The 19654-nt window shown below is 36.5% G+C and overlaps 2 protein-coding genes, 1 long non-coding RNA gene and 1 pseudogene across 9 annotated transcripts; all 4 read right to left on the reverse strand.

The window, feature by feature from the left end:
- On the reverse strand, positions 1–4280 carry LOC137745915 (mediator of RNA polymerase II transcription subunit 27-like; annotated as a pseudogene).
- Positions 4281–7339: 3059 nt separating this feature from the next.
- LOC137744209 (uncharacterized) lies at positions 7340–9312 on the reverse strand. Its single transcript, XR_011069604.1, has 3 exons — positions 9155–9312; positions 8906–9059; positions 7340–8126 (listed from the first exon to the last, which is right to left on the reverse strand). It is a non-coding gene; the product is annotated as an uncharacterized lncRNA (long non-coding RNA).
- Positions 9313–12728: 3416 nt separating this feature from the next.
- LOC137745037 (uncharacterized) lies at positions 12729–16272 on the reverse strand. 6 transcript variants are annotated; one of them, XM_068484891.1, is made up of 10 exons: positions 16177–16272; positions 16013–16081; positions 15809–15913; positions 15375–15491; positions 15000–15152; positions 14793–14882; positions 14467–14625; positions 14134–14283; positions 13925–14020; positions 12729–13665 (listed from the first exon to the last, which is right to left on the reverse strand). In XM_068484891.1, the coding sequence occupies exons 3-10, from the start codon at positions 15833–15835 to the stop codon at positions 13018–13020; spliced, it is 1440 nt and encodes a 479-aa protein (XP_068340992.1). In that variant the 5' UTR covers positions 15836–15913; positions 16013–16081; positions 16177–16272; the 3' UTR covers positions 12729–13017. The 6 variants fall into 6 exon arrangements, with proteins under 6 accessions (XP_068340992.1, XP_068340994.1, XP_068340991.1 ...); XM_068484893.1 differs by having other exon boundaries at positions 15809–15934; XM_068484890.1 differs by having other exon boundaries at positions 15809–15943; positions 16177–16271.
- A 5-nt stretch (positions 16273–16277) lies between these two features.
- LOC137745038 (uncharacterized) lies at positions 16278–19017 on the reverse strand. Of its 2 annotated transcripts, none has more exons than XM_068484895.1 (9): positions 18944–19017; positions 18752–18794; positions 18039–18237; positions 17765–17866; positions 17547–17681; positions 17382–17441; positions 17236–17289; positions 16977–17045; positions 16278–16597 (listed from the first exon to the last, which is right to left on the reverse strand). In XM_068484895.1, exons 1-9 carry the CDS (start codon positions 18952–18954, stop codon positions 16443–16445), a joined length of 828 nt encoding a protein of 275 aa, XP_068340996.1. In that variant the 5' UTR covers positions 18955–19017; the 3' UTR covers positions 16278–16442. The 2 variants fall into 2 exon arrangements, 1 of the variants encoding a protein (XP_068340996.1); XR_011069642.1 differs by having other exon boundaries at positions 16351–16395; positions 16529–17045.
- Between the last annotated feature and the right edge of the window lie 637 nt (positions 19018–19654).

The following is a 19654-nucleotide window of genomic DNA, read 5'->3' on the forward strand; positions in this document are numbered from 1 at the left end:
CGGTGACTATATAGTCCCAATTAACCGTGTCTCTCATGACATCAAACATGGGTTACTGGCAAAGAGAAGTTGATGGAGTAGATTATTTGCAATTGCTTAAAGGATGCGCCATATTTCTAATAAATGATTGACAAGGTTGATTTCAGTTTTCCTAACCTTTCCCAATTCTAGTTCCTCTTCCTTCTCTCTTATCTCTTATACGGTTCTACCTTCGCTCTTTTTCCTACATCACCAATTTGTCACGTTCTATATTAGCTTTGGGATCGCCATAAACAGTTGCATATCACTAAAAATCCATTTAAAGTGATTTCTTAGTTTGCAAAAGAACGCATATAAGATGATTTGTGAACTCGGATAGCACTAAAAATTTGAAAACTTATGATCTAGCAAATTATTTTAGATTATGGTGCAGATAATTTGATTATAACCATCTCCCTTAAATCATACAAAAATAACATAAAAGAAAAGTTCATGTCCCATTAGCTATCAAGCAAATTAAGAAAAGACTTAAATTCAACATTCTAGTGGGAGTTCTTTGAATGATGTGTTATAATTTCTTTATCTTGCCAATTCGATATCTGAGACAATAGATAGTTTTTACCTGTCATCAGTCGAGATCACAATTCCTCTGAGAAACAGCCTACATGGTAAGCCCCAGAAACATTCAAACTCGATGAGACATTTGATGTGGTGAACTGCTGGTAAGGAAGATAAACTGGAGGTAGCAGGAGAGCTGATTTCTGGTCCATTGCTAGCAGCCGTCCACACTTGCTGCATCAAAAATGTAATGTCAATAACTTCGAAGCCAGTAAAAGATTTCAGAGGTATAAAGTGAGAAGGTCATACCTGCAAACTTTTGTAAAGAGAGTTTGATAGCTGCAGATCCAATGCTAGAATGAATACAGAAAGTTAGAACTTTAATGTGTATAAGCTGATGCACGCATATAATTCAATAAACCAGTCAGTTCAGTGGAACATGCTAGAGATGATACCAAAAGACAATGGAGAGCTGTTTCAGCTCGAACTCCAATGAAATACTGCAAAGCAATAGCAGCATGTTCCTGAAATACGAAATGATACGCAATTTAATAGAAAGGACCATTACTTGACTAAAATAAACATGAATAAACAACTAAATACCGTGATATGCTTATAGACATGATAAATTGAAAAACCTCTTGCATGTATGTAGCTGCCTCCCTGTTTCAGAACGAAAATACAATTATGCTCCATTATGATGGGGAAAAAAAGAAGAGAAACATATGCTTATATAATATGAACGCCAGTGAAAATCTAAAGGAACACATGATACATGAAACTTTAGCAAAGCATGAAACTGGGATATGTGTTTTAGCATTTAGGTTGAACAAGCAATGATTACAACAAATGATTTAAGTTCATTGAAACCAGAGTTTATGATATATTGTCTATTGAACCCGAATGCAAGTATTAGTTACTTCAGGATGTTCAACCGTATGGGTGGTTACAGCCTGACAGCTCCACAGTACAATTAGATAATACTACAAACTCTAATATCATACAACCTAAGTAGCATCTGGAACTAGTTTATCATGGGACGACTATGTAATTTGATCAAATGAGCATGCAATGAAACTACAGCTCTGAAGGTAGAAGGTAGACGGTGACAGCAACCTTATCTGGTGCAACATCAGGTGGACCTGATCGTAACTTACTTGAACTGTGATAGCTACGATCCTTTAATGTTTCACTGAAACTCTCATTTTCTGGCAGTGAAGATGCTCGTTTCAACCAATCCAATCGTTCATACATGGAAACTTTCAAATTACGAACCTTTTCGAAACGCACTAAAATCTCCGACAGGGTTTGGCAATCTAGAACCTCTTCTTGATTATGAGCTGCCGGTGCTTGGGAAATGCGATGCTTCTTTGAAGCTGGTTCATTACATCAATCATTTGATGCCTCGTCAAGGTGAGGGAAAAAACGCCTTTTCTGATCAGTGAAGGCCTTGAGAGCTAACCTAAAATGGCCAATAACACAATTCAAGAAAAGGATTCATAGTTCAAAATACAACAAAATACTTAGCCAGTAAGAATATAATCCTCAATGAACCAGATTTGAAACCCGTTACGAAATTGCGAAACTTGTATTTGCCCCATATCCTCTTTAGTGAAGAACTATTCAAAATCTATGGAACAGAAGCTTATGTATGCTTTGGAAATTTCGGAAAAAAAAAAAACTTTCCTTTAATCATGATTTTTCAAGTAAAGGATATTGTCTATGAACTTGAGACCAACCTGGTCCTGTCAACAGCAGACGAGCTGCCGGCGAGCTTGGCCGGCGAGCTGCCGCTTCCAAGCATACGCAACAACGGCGCCGTCCGGGCAAACCAACGGCATATGTAATCCCCAAGACTTGCTCCGTGATCGTAGCGACTCGTTCAGAACTCCAGATTCTTCCAGCTGCCTTCCTAACAAAAATAAGCACAAACCCCCTAAAAAGTTTGTGGATTTTTCAATGCGAGATAGCTTATTGCGAATAAAACCCGAGAGAGAGAGAGAAGGTACCGACGGAGCGGAGGTCGAGGAGGTGTTGGCGCATGGAGGCGTCCTCGTTGAGGAACAAGTGGAGAGGCATGGAGCTCTGGTGAGGCTGAGCGGCCAGGAACAGGGCTTCGAGGGGGCAGTCGGCGCCAAGCCTTATGTCCATGATGAGGCGGCCGGCTTGAGAAAGCCGCTCCATTGCCTGCGCCACCTGTTTTGGCGGCGCCTCCGCTGCGGTGGACACCGCAGAGGGAGGCTGCGGCGTGGAGTTCTGGGTCATTGCTTGCGGTTGTTGCTGCTGCTGCTGCATCGTCACCTATGGTACTAGGCGGTGTTCTGGATCGTTTCGTCGTCTGCGTACCAAGTGCCCCGTTTGAATGAAATTTTCAGTATGCCCGTACTGCCGTTACTTATATGCGAAAATAACGTGAGTTGCCCACAACACTCCGTCCTCTTCCGCTAGATCACACCGATGACTTCGCAAGCGAGCTTTCCGGCGTCAGATGAAGTGTGATCTGGGTTTTGACACCAAATGGTCGATTAGTGTGTGCGGCGTCCAGTGAATATAATGGAATAACTGCGATGAAATGTAGAGAGAGAACGAGTAAGGGTAAAAAGTAAGAGAGGAAATTGTAGGAACCATTGGAACAATCAATCCTCATCTAAAATTTCATTGCTATTTATCCCGTAATTCATCAAAACATGCAATTATAATTCTTTGATTTTTCATATTTGCTCATTGATTTAGCTTTCTGACACGACTCATTTAGCAGAATTATGACGAAATTTAAAAAAAATGATCATAATTACACGTTTTAATAATTTAAATAACTAAAAGTAATGAACTTTTATTTAATGAACTATTGTTCTAATTTGATTAAATTTGAGGGGTATTGCTTCAATTTACTTAAAAGTAAAAACCGATACGAGACCGGTTCTTCTGAGGTAAAATCGAAAAAGAAAGGGTTTAAGGGGAGGACTGAGAAGCATTGAGGATAAAAACCGAAAGATAAAACCGAAACAGGATCGGTTTTTACAAGGTAAGACCGAAATCGGACAGATTTCTTAAGGTAAAAACCGAAATACGACGGGTTAAGAGGAGGGACTGAGACAGATTGAGGGTAAAACCCGAAAGATAAAACCAAAACCGAGGCAGTTCTTCACGGTACAAACCGAAATCAGACCTATTTTTTTTAGGCGAAAATCGAAACAAAAACTGTTCTTTGCAGGTAAAAACCGAAATGAACTGAATTTTTAAGGTAAAAACCGAAATTAAATTGAAATTTCAAGGTAAAAACCGAAACCGAACTAAATTTTTGCCGCTTACTAGTGGCATTTCTCACTTGTAACCACATGGCTAGTTCACCATGGTCAAAAAAAAAAAAAAAAATCAAATTTTATATAAACCGAAATCGAACTGGGAATTTTTAAGCTAAAAATCGAAACCGAACGGGATTTTAAGCTAAAAACTGATTAAAAACTGAAAACCGTAAGGCAAAAACCGTAATAGAAACAGTTGAACAGGAAATTAAGATATGTTGCTCAGAAATCGACAAGCAAAAACCCTAATTGTTTGATTGAAACGAAAATTTTCAGACGAGAAGGAGATTACCTACAAACAATGGCACCGATCCCTTAATTTTATATTCTCAACCCGAAAATTGCTGCAGATACCAACACTCATCCTTTTGCTGAGCCGGCGAAACGCCGAAACCCTAGCTTTCTGCAAACCCCACAATTCCCATTCCTTTTTATTTCAAAATTCTGCTTTTCATTTTTTTTAAAGATTCATTTTCTGTTGGGGTTTTTATCCAAAATAATAAAAATAAATTAGGAAATGTACTCTGTTAAAAAGCTTGGGTTAATTGTATTTTGCACCTTTTAGGTCTCAGGGGATTTTCAAAATGAATCATGAGATTTTAATTTTTGCACTTTGTTTTTAACGATTTTGAAAGGGAAGTGTTATTGGCACTCCAAAAATCTCATTCTACATTTCTTATAAGGGTATTTTTCCTTCTAAATATAGAAAGTTTGGAGTATAGAATGAAATTTTTGAACTGTCAATAACAATTCCTTTTTGAAATTATATCGATTTACTCATTTTGTCTAATGAATTATTTGAAGCTTCATTAAATTAATGAGATAGTAGCATGGAATCCATTACTAGATTGACATGTAAACTACATTTGCACCACGTAACCTAAAAACTCATTTAACTACACAAAAAGTGTAAATTCATACAATTTCAAAACTTTAGAGGGCAATTTAAGAAAATTAAAACATCATAGCCAAATTTAAAAATCACCTCAAACCTTGAAGATATAAATTTATAAAATATAAGAAGACTTTCTTACAAAGGGCTTTCTTTTTAAATCACAACGCGCTACGGACGGCAAATATAAATTGAAACGGTAAATTGAAACACACTAAAATTTTAATCAATACAAAAAAAGAATACACAGATAAGGTGACAATGTCTAATATGTTGCTTCTATCATTTCTCTCCACACCTGATTTGTTGAAGTCCACTTGAAATTCTTTTGTATTCCTACATAAAAAACAATGAACACAATAATTTATCTGACAAAAGAAAAGATAACATGAGAGAAAAATTATTATAACAGTTAAGTAACATATGAAAGTGATCTTAATAATAAAAATTCATGTCAAATATTTTCTACATTACCATTTATGTTAATGTTGTGTGTGAAAAAGTGATGCATGTTGATAAGTAAGCAAAACTCATGTACTGATACACATTAGCAAGAACTAACCACACGCTATACGAAGAATTAACACTTCAAAATATTCATCATATATATCAATCTGTCTCTTGTGCTTGAATTGGGCATAAGTGTGTAAGTTCCAATTCTAATTTCAAAAATTTAAATATCTTCACATGTCTAAAAAAATTCCCTTCTTTTAGCAAATTCCATATCGAATTGTACCTGTACCGATAACAATTTGAGGCAATGAAACCTGCACATTTAATGGATATCATTCATAATGCAGTTATATGCATACCAATGTTGTTGAAATCACTAAAACAATGAAAATACGACGTCTTACCTTATGTAAAGTTTCTGAAACGTTGATTTCATGTTTCATTCGTCAAGAATAATTTTTTCAATTAACTTGTTTGTAGTTTCATTAATTCTACTATGGAGGATGAGAGTGGTTTTGAGAGTTAAAGAAAATAAATAAACTTGGGATATACATGTGAAAAGTAATTTGGAATTCTTTTTTTTTTAAATGTTATAAGATTGAAATTGTCATTACATATTAGGTATGTAAGTAATTTAATATTAAATTTTAAGGAGGGTGTATTCAACATATTGTGGGGCGTTAATAAAAAAAACCTTTAATTAATTAAAGTAAATTAATCTGCAATACTAAAGATGAGAAAAAGGAAATAGTTTTGTATAAATCAAGTTAAGAAAGCACTAGGGATCTGACGTCACCTATACAGACATATTTTGAAGGTTAGGTTTTCCTAATATATGCCTACTTGGACCCCAACATAGAGCGTATATCAAACATGCAATCTGTTTGTAGTATTCAGATCAAATCTAAACATGCATGACTCATTAAGTTTTGTGAAATAATTTGAAAAACCATGTAATCCTTAAGAAGTGGTGTTTGTCACATCCCGACTTGGGCCCCCACCACATTCCAGGCTCGCTCCACCACCGTAGCACGATATTGTCTGCTTTAGGCCCCGACCACGCCCTCACAGTTTTGTTTTTGGGAACTCACACAAGAACTTCCCAGTGGGTCACCCATCATGGGAGTGTTCTTGTGTGAGTTCCCAGAAACAAAATCATGAAGGTGTGGTAGGGGCCCAAAGCGGACAATGTCGTGCTACGGTGGAGTCGAGGCCGGAATGTGGTGAGGGTCGACCGAAATCAAGGTGTGCTGGCCGTCACGCCTTGATTTCGGTCGGGGTGTGTCAATATTCATCCTAAGTGAACTTGCACGTATTAATCACAAGAAGCCTTCATCAATTTCAGGGACCGACCTCCGACCAAAATTACATCAAATTACTTTTCTAAACATTCTAATGGTGATCAAACATCAAGATAATTAGATAGTTAAAACCCGTGATTAATAATTCGAAAACCTGCATGCATATAATCATAAGCAAATTGAAGATAAACTACATATTCTTGCTAAGGCTCGTGGCCTCACCCTAACAAAAAGGGGATTAGTTACACATATTCATAATAAAAATCATAAAGTTCTTTATTGAAATAATAAAAGATCGAAAACACCTTAAATGGGAAAAGTCGGAAATTTTACGCTTGGCCAATTTCCTCTCTTCAAGAACGCATAGAGAGAAAGTTAACCCCAAAGAATATGCCTGCCAAGCTTATTTAACCTAGTAGAAATTAAATCCTCCTAATAAAAGGTCTTCCAATTCAATTAGGAAACTAAATACTAGAATAAAATAGGAAACATAAACCTAAATTAAATGGTAAAATTCGCCTAAAACCTGAATAGCCACGTTTTGGACCTCTAAACTACTCCAAAACCGGCCCAAGATAGTTGGATTTAAGGTTTGGAATATTCTAAACACTTTTCGAAAGGGCTGCAAATCCATCAGAGGTCATCTCGAGCTTCAAACATGCAATTTAAGCCCAGAAACGTCATTTTCCAGCATTGCGCACTGCTCATTTATTTTGTTGCCAGAAAATAACCGCGCGGTGGAAAAATCCCAAAATTTGACACAAATACGCCAACAGACACATGAACGTCCTCCAATTTGAATCACTTCAAAATTCGTTCGTTTGATAATGTTTTTCTCCAGAGGAAGTCGGATGTCCTATATTGAAAATATAAATCAAAGTATCAAAATTCTACCAAAATAATTATCAAAACAAACTAAGAATAGGATAAAATATATAATATGAAATTAATTCATCAGAATCCAACAACTTTTCATCGTCAAATGAAGTCGTCAGGATGATCTGGGTTTCCGAGACATCAACAGAATTCGACAACTTTTTGGCGTCAAATGAAGTCGTCGAGGTGATCTGGGTTTTGGAGACATCAACAAGTCGATTAATGTGTGTGGTGTCCAATGAATCTAACTGAATAGATGTGATGAAATGGAGAGAGGGAGTTAACGCCTGAAGAATAGGCCGGCCAAGCTTATTTAACCTAGTAGAAACTAAATCCTCCTAATAAAAGGTCTTCCAATTCAACTAGGAAACTAAATACTAGAATAAAATAGGAAACATAACCTTAAATTAAATGGTAAAATTCGCCTAAAATCTGAATAGCCACATTTTGGACCTCTAAACTGCTCCAAAACTAGCCCAAGATAGCTGGATCTAAGGTTTGAAATATTCTGAACACTTTTTCAGAAGGCCACGAACCCATCAAAGGTCATCTCAGGCTCCAAACATGCAATTTAAGCCCAGAAACGTCATTTTCCAGCACTGCACACTATTCATTTATTCCGTTGCCAAAAAATAACCGCTTAGTGGAAAAATCTCAAATTTTGATACAAAGACGCCAAGAGACACACAAACGTCCTCCAATTTGAATCACTCTAAAATTCGTCCGTTTGATCATGTTTTGCTCCATAGGAAATCGGATGTCCTATATTGAAAATATAAATCAAAGTATTAAAATTCTACCAAAATAATTATCAAAACATACTAAGAATACAGTAAATATATAATATTAAATTAACTCATCAGAATCCAACAATCTTTCGGCGTCAAATGAAATCGTCAGGGTGATCTGGGTTTTGGAGACATCAACAGGTCGATTAATGTGTACGGCGTCCAGTGAATCTAACTGAATAGCTGCGATGAAATGGAGAGAGAGAGAGAGAGAGAGAGAGTCAGAAAGAGTAAGGGTAAAAACCGAAACAAGACCGGTTCTTCTGAGGTAAAACCGAAAAAGAAAGGTAAAATCCAAAAGATGAAACCGAAATAGGATCGGTTCTGACAAGGTAAAACCGAAATCGGACATATTCCTTATGGTAAAAAGGGAAATCAGACGGGCTTTTTACATGTAACAATCGAAATCTGACGGGAGAAGAGGAGGGACTGAGAAGGATTGAGGGTAAAAACCGAAAGATAAACGGAAACCGGCCAGGTTCTGCACTATACAAACCGAAATCACACCTGTTTTTTGCGACAAAATCTTAACCAAAGTCCGTTCTTTCCAGGTGAATACCGAAAACGAACAAGATTATGGTAACAAACTAAATTGTTGACCTAAAAACCGAAAACGAACCGGATTTTCAGCACAACAACTGAAAATGGAACCGAAAACGAACCGTGTTTTCAAGGTAAAAACCGAAACCGATAGGGGATTCTTTAAGCTGAAAATCGAAACCGAACTATTAAAGCTAAGACCCGAAAACAAACCTGACTAAAATCGAAAACCGAAGCGATTCTTTGAAGGTAAAATTGTTCAAGGCGGAGGAACTGAGACAGGTTGAGGGTAAAAACCGCAACCGAAACCTTAAAATCGGGTCGGTTTGTTTTGATCCGAAGAGAAGGAAATGCAGAGAATCTGCAGCTGCAAAAATTCAAATTTGTTGCTCAAAAAATCGATAAGCTTTACCCTAAATTTTTAATTGAAACGACAAATTTCATACGAGGAGGAGATTTTACCTACAAACACCCTCCTTAAATTTTAGATTCTGAACTTGCAGATTGCTGCAGGTACCCAACACTCATCTTTTTGCCAAGCCGGCGAAACGCTGAAACCCGCTTTCGGCAAACCCCCCAATTCTCTTTCCTTTTTTTTTTTTTTTTTTTTTTTTCATAATTTTTGCTTTTCATTTTTTTTTTAACATTCATTTTCTATTGGGGTTTTCACCCAAAAACATAAAAATAAATTAGGAAATGTAATGTATTGAAAAACTTGAGCTAATTATAATTTGCACCCTCTAGTGGTTTTCAAATTGGCCATGAGATTTCAATTTCTTTGCAGTGCGCCCCTTGAGATTCTTAAATTGTACTAATTTATATATTTTATCTAAAAAAATTATTTGAATTTCACTAAATTGATTACATAATACGCATAAAATCCGTAACTGAATTGACATGTAAACTACATTTACAACACATGATCTAAAACACCTTATATAACCTAGTAGAAATTTTAAAAGATCGAAAACACCTTGAATGGAAAAAGTCTGAAATTTTTTACGCTTGGCCAATTTCCTCTCTTCAAGAACACACGGAGAGAAAGTTAACCACGAAGAATAGGCCGGCCAAGCTTATTTAACCTAGTAGAAATTAAATCCTCCTAATAAAAGGTCTTTCAATTCAATTAGGAAACTAAATACTAGAATAAAATAGGAAACATAACCCTAAATTAAATGGTAAAATTCGCCTAAAATCTGAATAGCCACGTTTTGGACCTTTAAACTGCTCCAAAACCGGCCCAAGATAGTTGGATTTAAGGTTTGGAATATTCTAAACACTTTTTGAGAGGGCCGCAAACCTATCAGAGGTCATCTCGAGCTTCAAACATGTAATTTAAACCCAGAAACGTCATTTTCCAGTATTGCGCACTGTTCCTTTATTTTGTTGCCAGAAAATAACCACTTAGTGAAAAAATCCCAAATTTTGACACAAATACGCCAAGAGACACACGAACGTCCTGCAATTTGAATCACTCCAAATTTTGCCCGTTTGATCATGTTTTGCTCTAGAGGAAGTCGGGTGTCCTATATTGAAAATATAAATCAAAATATCAAAATTCTACCAAAATAATTATCAAAACAAACTAAGAATAGGGTAAAATATATAATATGAAATTAATTCATCAGAATCCGACAACTTTTCGGCGTCAAATGAAGTCGTTGGGATGATCTGGGTTTTGGAGACATCAACATAATTCGACAACTTTTTGGCATCAAATGAAGTCGTCGAGGTGATCTAGGTTTTGGAGAGTCGATTAATGTGTGCGGTGTTCAATGAATCTAACTGAATAGATGCGATGAAATGGAGAGAGAGAGTTAACACCCGAAGAATTGGTAGGCCAAGCTTATTTAACCTAGTAGAAACTAAATCCTCCTAATAAAAGGTCTTCCAATTCAACTAGGAAACTAAATACTAGATTAAAATAGGAAACATAACCCTAAATTAAATGGTAAAATTCGCCTAAAATTTGAATAACCACGTTTTGGACCTCTAAACTGCTCCTAAAATGGCCCAAGATAGCTAGATTAAAGGTTTGGAATATTCTAAACACTTTTCCAGAAGGCCACGAATCCATCAAAGGTCATCTCAGGCTCCAAACATGCAATTTAAGCCCAGAAACGTCATTTTCCAGCACTGCGCACTGCTCATTTATTCCGTTGCAAAAAAATAACCGTTTAGTGGAAAAATCTCAAATTTTGATACAAATACGCCAAGAGACACACGAACGTCCTCTAATTTGAATCACTCCAAAATTCATCTGTTTAATCATGTTTTGCTCCAGAAAAAGTCAGATGTCTTATATTGAAAATATAAATCAAAGTATTAAAATTCTACTAAAATAATTATCAAAACATACTAAGAATAAGAATAAGGTAAAATATGTAATATTAAATTAACTCATCACAATCCGACAACCTTTCGGCGTCAAATGAAATCGTCGGGGTGATCTGGGTTTTGGAGACATCAACAGATTGATTAATGCGTGCGGCGTCCGGTGAATCTAACTGAATAGCTGCGATGAAATGGAGAGAGAAAGAGAGAGTCAGAACGAGTAAGGTTAAAAACCGAAACAAGAAAGGTAAAAACCAAAAGATAAAAAGGGAAATCAGACGGGATTTTACATGTAACAATCAAAATCTGACGGGATAAGAGGAGGGACTGAGAAGGATTGAGGGTAAAAACCGAAAGATAAACCGAAACCGGCTAGGTTCTGCACTGTACAAACCGAAATCACACCTGTTTTTTGCGACAAAATCTGAACCAAAGTCCGTTCTTTTCAGGTGAAAACCGAAAACGAACAAGATTATGGTAACAAACTGAATTGTTGACCTATAAACCGAAAAGGAACCGGATTTTCAGCACAACAACTGAAAACTGAACCTAACTTTTAAGGTAAAAACCGAAAAACGAACCGTGTTTTCAAGGTAAAAACCGAAACCGACAGGGGATTCTTCAAGCTGAAAATCGAAACCGAACTTTTAAAGCTAAGACCTGAAAACAAACCTGACTAAAATCGAAAACCGAAGCGATTCTTTCAAGGTAACACTGTTCAAGGCGGAGGAACTGAGACAGGTTGAGGGTAAAAACCGCAACCGAAACCTTAAAATCGGGTCGATTTGTTTTGATCCGAAGAGAAGGAAATGCAGAGAATCTGCAGCTGCAAAAATTCAAATTTGTTGCTTAAAAAATCGATAAGCAAAAACCCTAAATTTTTAATTGAAACGACAAATTTCATACGAGGAGGAGATTTTACCTACAAACACCCTCCTTAAATTCTAGATTCTGAACTCGCAGATTGCTGCAGGTACCCAACACTCATCTTTTTGCCAAGCCGGCGAAACGCTGAAACCCACTTTCGGCAAACCCCCCAATTCTCTTTCCTTTTCTTTTTTTTTTTTTTTCCCATAATTTTTGCTTTTTTTTTTTTTTTTTTTAAACATTCATTTTCTATTGGGGTTTTCACCCAAAAACATAAAAATAAATTAGGAAATGTAATGTATTGAAAAACTTGAGCTAATTATAATTTGCACCCTCCAGTGGTTTTCAAATTGGCCATGAGATTTCAATTTCTTTGCAGTGCGCCCCCTGAGATTCTTCAATTGTACTAATTTATATATTTTATCTAAAAAAATTATTTGAATTTCACTAAATTGATTACATAATACGCATAAAATCCGTAACTGAATTGACATGTAAACTACATTTACAACACATGATCTAAAAAACTCATCAATTTAATGTATAATAGAAGTTCAACAAAAGGTTTAAGTCAATAAAATTTCAAAATTTTAAGAAGCAATTTAAAAACGTCTTGCCCTAATTTGAAAATTACCTTAAAACCTAAGGGTATAAAATAATAAAAATAGTTAGCCCGAAAAACTTAACAAATAATCTCTCCGAGTCGAACCTACACTTATATCCAACTTTCCTAAATATTAACCATGAATGAAATATAAAACCTCAACATGACCAAATCTTAAATAAATTATTACAAAGATAAATGGGTTATTGCTGATTTGAAACATCCATCAAAACCAAAATTTCCATTTATAAAGTACAAAAGACCAAAATGTGGCCTTAAACAAGATTTTTCTGTGTGTCTATGATATGGTTCAGTATATTAAAACTAATAATACAGCAGGGTGGAAACTTAAAAAAAAATCTCCAACCCATTATATGATGACACTTGATGTACCGGAAATAAGTCCGGTACACTAAAAAATCTCTCCCTAAAAAGAGTCCGCTGGCTAATGCGAGCTAATACAACACCAAAAATAAAAGGAAAAAAAAACTGCAGCCCAAATGCAACCCTAAGAAGGAAGTCACGTAGGGAGGTGGCGGTGAATTATGCCCTTCAAGGTTGTCCAGAGGCCATCTCCAATATCCAAGATGTTCTTGAGATTACCCTCATTTTCTTTAAATTGAACTTGCTGTAGGAGCAATTTCTCGAGATGTGCCTGGATTGGTTCAGTCTCTTTGACGGCGCCATGAATTTCCGCAAGTATTGCAGCCTGCCTGGCTTCAATCTTCATTTTCTTTTCCTCAAGTTCTTGAAATTCTTTCTCCTTGCTATCACAAAACTGAACCCTAGGTTGAAGAAGCTGTTTTGAAGCTTCGACTTGGCCAGTCAAGTTTTTGCCCATATCATACTCAGAATAGGCTTCGGAGTAGGCTAGAATAGATTGCTCTAGCTGCTTCAACATTGCCAAAATCATTGGTCTGGTGCCGATGGGAAAGCAATTAGAATCTATCAAGCTCTGGATGCTTGAAATCATGCGAGTTCGTTGAACCTCGCTAGCCATAGTAATAAAGTCCATTTCTAAAGTAGCTCTGGTTGTCGCTATGGCTTGTGAGTCTATGGTGGGAGTAGAACTGGAGGAGCTGGGCACTGTATTGGGTGCAGACGCTCTGTCTAAAAGTTGATGGAGTCTTTTATGGGAGCTCATCACCACTTCTGAAAACTCGTGACTCTACAATAGAAAGACGTTGAAGAAAACTAATAAGGCCTCTTTAAGCTAGTGTCAAGGACTGGAATGGAATCGATATATATGATGTATGTCAAACAAAGACATGGGTGCCAACTTCCAAATTATGTCCAAGTCGAAGCTAGAAGATACATTAGTTTTGAAGGAAACTTTCCCTCGAAATTCTACTATTTTCTAATCCATGTTTTACCTTCAACTTGACAAGACCTAAGGGTCATCAAATTAAAGAAAGTTGTGTATATACCTTTCCCGTGACCGTCCCAAAATCCCTTTGAACCACAGCCTTGCTTTTGCCATTTTCTGGCTCAATCGAGGTAGGCTCAGTTCCCTTCTCTTGACTCTATGTTTAAACAGATTTGTTAATGAAAAGGTTTAGATAAAACTGGCTCAGAAGATTAAAACAAACGCATGCACACACGCAAGTGCGCAAATCAAAGATGAAATATTGTTTACCTCAACTACGTCTTTGGTGAAATATTGGTTGGCATTTGAGGTTGGTTCCCATTGCACCAAGGCATGATTGCTAGACTCGGAAGCAGAGGTCTCATTGGTTGTGGCCAAAATAACAATCCCCGTGGTTACAGTTGGCTGTGAGTCTTGAGCCTAGTTAAGTGAAATATTATCAGAAGTTAAGAAATGAAGATCTACATGGATAGAACAAGGTTTTCAAATACATGATCAGCCTATTGATTCTCAAGTCCTTGGTTGGAAACGATGACAGTAGTAGGATAGGGAAGTTGAGTCGCAAAAGGGAGGTCAACCAAAAAAATTTGTTTTACGGTTTACCTGATCAACTACATTGGCAATGGTATCTGGGTTCAGATGAATTGGCCCTCTGGCTAAAGATGCTGCGCCACTAGGGTCTGTAATAGAAAATGCAGCCAATCTGGTGGTTGCATTGTCCTCTTGTGCCTGAAGAATGGATTGAGAATCTTGAATCTGAAACTGAAAGTCATACCCAAACTATTGAAGAAGGCATATTTAAAAAATAAATACAAATTAAAAAATTTAAAGAAAAATATACATATAAACTTTAGTAGATGGTTCAGATATTGAGGTCGTAGATAAATGAAACCTAAGGGTCATCGAATTAAAGAACATTGTCTACATACCCTTTCCGTCCCAACATCCCTTTGAACCATAATCTTGCCTTTGCCATTTTTTGGCTCAAATGAGGTAGGCTCAGTTTCCTTCTCTTGACTCTACGTTCAAACAAATTTGTTCATGAAAAGGTTCAAATAAAGCAGGCTTGGAAGATTAAAAAAAAAACACGCACGCACTCACGCACACGTAAAAATCAAAGATGGAATAGTGTTCACTTCAACATCTTGGACGAAATCTTGGTTGGCATTTGAGGTTGGTCTTGTTTGCACCAAGTCTGGATCGCTAGACTCAGGAGCAGCAGTCTTGTTGGTAGTGGCCGCAATATCAACCCCAATGGTTGCAGTTGGTTGTGGAACTGGTGGCTGCGCCTTTTGAGCCAGCAAAACAAAATATTGTGAGTTTAGAAATGAGGACATGGATAGAACAAAATTTTCAAGCATCTGATCAGCTTGTTGATTATTAAGTCCTTGGTTGGAAACGATGAAAGTAGTAAGGGAAGAAATTTGAGTCACATTCTGAAAGGAGAAACAAGGAATTTTAGTTTTGGAACATGAAATAAAAGGAAGGTCAACCAAAGAAATCTGTTTTACCTGATCACCTACATTGGTAATGGTACATGGGTTTAGATGAATTGGCCCTACGGCTGAAGTTGCAGCCACAGTAGGGTCTGCAATATGAAATGCAGCCAATCTGGTGGTTTCATCATCCTGTTGTGTGTAAATAATGGATTGAGAATCTTGAATATTAAACTGAAAGTCATAACCCAAACTATCATAGGAGGCATGTATTAAAAAAAAAATTTAGATAATTAGGCGGATCCTATTGTTCACAGATTGAAAAGGATTTAAAAAACCAATATGCGTTAAATTCGAAAGAAAATTGAGATTTTTCCCTTCAAATTCATTTTTCTTTACTTGCAGCCTCTCCTAATCTCTTCTAGTGATTTTCGATGCATCAAACATGACTATTTCATTTGGGTTTGGTACCAGTCAGAGAAGTGCAGAAGAAGAGTTGTAGATTCTACCTGGCTCAATGCAGTTGCATCATTCATCGCACGATCAGTAATGGTTCTATCAATTGTCACGGCCACATCAGATGCGGCTGGGTTGTTCCCTGCAATCACTTCCCCCTGTTGGATAGCAAAATTTAACTGTTGGACCTGAAGCAAATTTGAGTTAATACTAAAAAAGTTTGATAAAATAACAAAAATAATAATACAAATTCCAACCTGAGGAGGTGCGGTCCCAACAGCTAGAGTCGCCTCTTCACTATCATTTGAGGGGGCCACACTATTGCTCTAGAAACATAAGAGATCTTAGACAAGGTACCAAAAATGAAAATAAATTTATGTTTTATTTTTTTGATACAAATGATATTCTTCTTTAAATTAACCTAAAATGCAGGCAAGGTAGATTAGATGCGTAGGGGGGGTATATTCTAGCCGTGAGTGACTTTGTGTGGCTGAGTCTACCTTCTGGCCACAAGTGACTTTGAGTCACTTCCGGACTTGGTTTATATCGTTTCCCTCTTCCTCTTCATCTTCATCTTCATCTTTCTCTTTGTCTACTTCTTCCATGGTTGCATTGTGTGTGGCCTGGTACTTTCCTTCTTCTGAGGCAGTGGAGTCCAGAAATAAATCATCACCCTCAGCTAAGAAACTATTTAGAGTCTCCCTCTATGAAATAAGTGTATGAATGAGAAAAAATCAATGCAGTTTTTGTAATGTTGCAACTTGAGAATTTACCGCGTTGCCTTTTTCCAAGAGGACTTGGCTCTACCGCAACACTTGAGCTGGCTCTCGAATGGGTCCAGGCTGCATCAGAATAAGAATGGATTAAACTTTGTGAGCATAGGAAAAAAATACAAAACAAACGGAAAAAAAAAAAAAAAAAAACTCAAGAGGCGATCTGTGATGGTGGCTGGGTGAATCCGTATAGCCTACACGAGTTGTAGTAAACATAATTCTTATCTCAAGTCATCTAGGGGTCATGGAGCGGTGAAAACCCTTAAAAGAAACAGCTTCTTCAGCTTCGTGCAAATACACGAAACAGCTTCTTCAGTCTTTTTTTTGTTGACCAATTCAACAAATAGTAGCTATTTCATGAACTCATGTATTGACAAAGACAGTATAGATTTAAAAGATACACTGGAACAAGGTGCTTGAGTAAGACAAAGGATCGCACTGCACGTACGAGAGAGTCCAGCAGTATAATGGTCATCAAATAATGCTTCCCAGGAAAAATAGTCAGCGAAGGAATGTTCTGCATGTTATAGAATGTCAAGTTAACTAATGAAAAATTCCAGAGAAATAGGGAAGGCAAAGCTGGCAAATGAATAACAAAGGGAAACAACCAACAAGTTTTGTTTAACAAATCACCAAAATCTTGAAAAATTTTGGAAAAACATATGACAAACCATGGAAAAAGATTTATCAATGTACAACAAAAGTACCTGTTTCGTCATCTCCAAAGCATGATGAATTTTCACTATACAAACTTGTCGTATCTACAAACCCGGGAAAAAGATTTATCAATGTACAACAAACTTGTCGTATCTACAAGTTACTTGAATAAGACAAAGGATCGCATTGCACGTACCAGAGAATCCAGTATTGACAGTTTTACTAAAGAAGCTTTCCCAACGATAATCATCACATGCTGCACATTATAGAATGTCAAGTTAAATAATGAAATACTCCAGATAAATATGGAAGGCAAATCTGGCAAATGAATAACAAACATATGACAATGTACAACAACCACCTGATTGAGCATCTTCAAAGTCTGATGTAGATAAACCACTCAAACTTTCCGTGTCTATAGCTTGGGAAGACATTTGAAAATTTGTTGGAACAAAACATGAAGAAACAGCTTCTTTAACCTCTCTTTCATTGCAATCTGATTCAACAAACAGTAACTATTTAAATGAATTCATGTGTTGACTAAAACGATATGGATTTTTGAAAGGTAATGAGTATCACTTGTACGTATCAAGGTATCAGGAAATCCGGCATTGATCTTAGCCATAGCATGTTGCAATTTAGGAAGACGGGGTAACCCAAAATTTGCTTGGTGATTATATGCTGCAACATTTAATATGTTAAGCGAAGACAACAATAATAGAAGAAATATATAGAAGATAAACACGGAGAACAAATAATACAAAAAAAAAAAAAAAAAAAATCACCGAAATATTTGTAAAAGAAATGGAACTCATGACAAATATCGGAGAGATTTACAAGGCAAAACAAACACCTGATTCAGTGTTTTCGGACTCTGATGTCTGAGCACTAATCAAGTTTGTCCCATCTGTAGCTTGTGAATGCTGGAAATTACTTGGATTGAAACTAAAAGAAGCAAAACTGTCCATCTCAGAATTGGGTGTAGTTTCGTCAGGCTGAACACCTTCCGCAGTCTCAATCTCTTTAATGGATCTAGCCTTTCTTTTCTCTCCCTGATCATGTTATATATCAAAATAAACGTGAATAGGTAGAACATGGATACGACGGGCAAATTATAAGATCATATGGGACTAGATCTCATCTAAAGTCACATCTAGATTGTTGTATAACTGGTCCAATGAAGTAGTTTTCCTTTATTTTGGGACCGAATCTCACATTAGGAAAAGAATGGAACTTGCACGTGCTTATAAAGAGTTTAGTTACTCTCCATATTGCCAATTCGTTTTATGGTGGAACCACAACTTCTTTCACTTTAGAAGTCTGTATTTGATTGTAAGAGACACTAGTCATTATTTTATAATAAAGACAAGAACCAAGGAGCTCAAGTCTATATCTAAAGCCCTTTTGCATTTACTTACAAGAGTTTGATCTCTTCATACTTCAAAATCCAAAAGGTGATTTGAAAATGAAATTTACTGAAAGAAAGGGTGTGTAAGAATCTCAAGGAGTAACTGCACAGATTAATGAAATGCTACTGAAAATATAAATGACAGTGTAAGGCATAACCTTTACGTCCCGATAGTGGACAAGAACCATATGTGAGAGATTCCTGCAGCAGTGACATATTAGGGTTTAGGGTTTGCGATTAATCACATTGCAAGCATGTAATACTAAATGTTTATGCATTAAAGTGAGTTGACAGAGGAGAGATTACTGTATTAAGGCCGAAAAAGAGAATAAATTCTTTTAGAAACTCACTCATCAAGCATCCAGTAACTGCGTCGTTGAAATTTTTGATATTCTTCCCCATGAGCATAGTAGCAGTGCAATGTATCACATGTTGGTATTTAACAGTTTACTAACTCAATACCAAAATATGTGGGTGATAAGTTTACAAACTCTATCACACCTCTTTCACTTTGCACTCTCAAATAAAATTGGACAAAGAAAGAAATAGAGAAAGGAGGGAAGCAACAAGCTTTGGCAAAACACTTGGACTTTGATATATGAAAAAGGTTTACAAACTATTGGAATAAGAAAGCTTACAAGCTTCTTCACAATTGGAAGTGAGATTTGGATGGGATGATTTACAATGCTTGAGAACTTGGGTATTTATAGGAAACCAAATGATTAAACTAAGATTATTTATTACAACACAAAACACATTAATTGCACCTAATAATTTTTATTCAACCATACCTAACATTGCCTAACTTTCAATGCCTAACTTTGACATTGATTTTCAACAATGGCTAGCACCAACTTGTTTTGAGTTGAATTTCCAACACACCTCCTCAAATCAAAACGCCTTCATTCCTAGCATTTCACGCAGTAGCCGGAATGTTTCAATTGGCAATGGCTTTGTGAAGATGTCTGCCACTTGTTCCTTGGTGTGACAGTAAACAAGTTCAATTGTCTTTTGCTTCACATGGTCCCTTAGAAAATGGAACCTGGTATCAATGTGCTTGC

The sequence above is a fragment of the Pyrus communis genome, chromosome 9 (assembly GCF_963583255.1).
Source record: "Pyrus communis chromosome 9, drPyrComm1.1, whole genome shotgun sequence".
In the NCBI taxonomy this organism is placed as follows: domain Eukaryota; kingdom Viridiplantae; phylum Streptophyta; class Magnoliopsida; order Rosales; family Rosaceae; genus Pyrus; species Pyrus communis.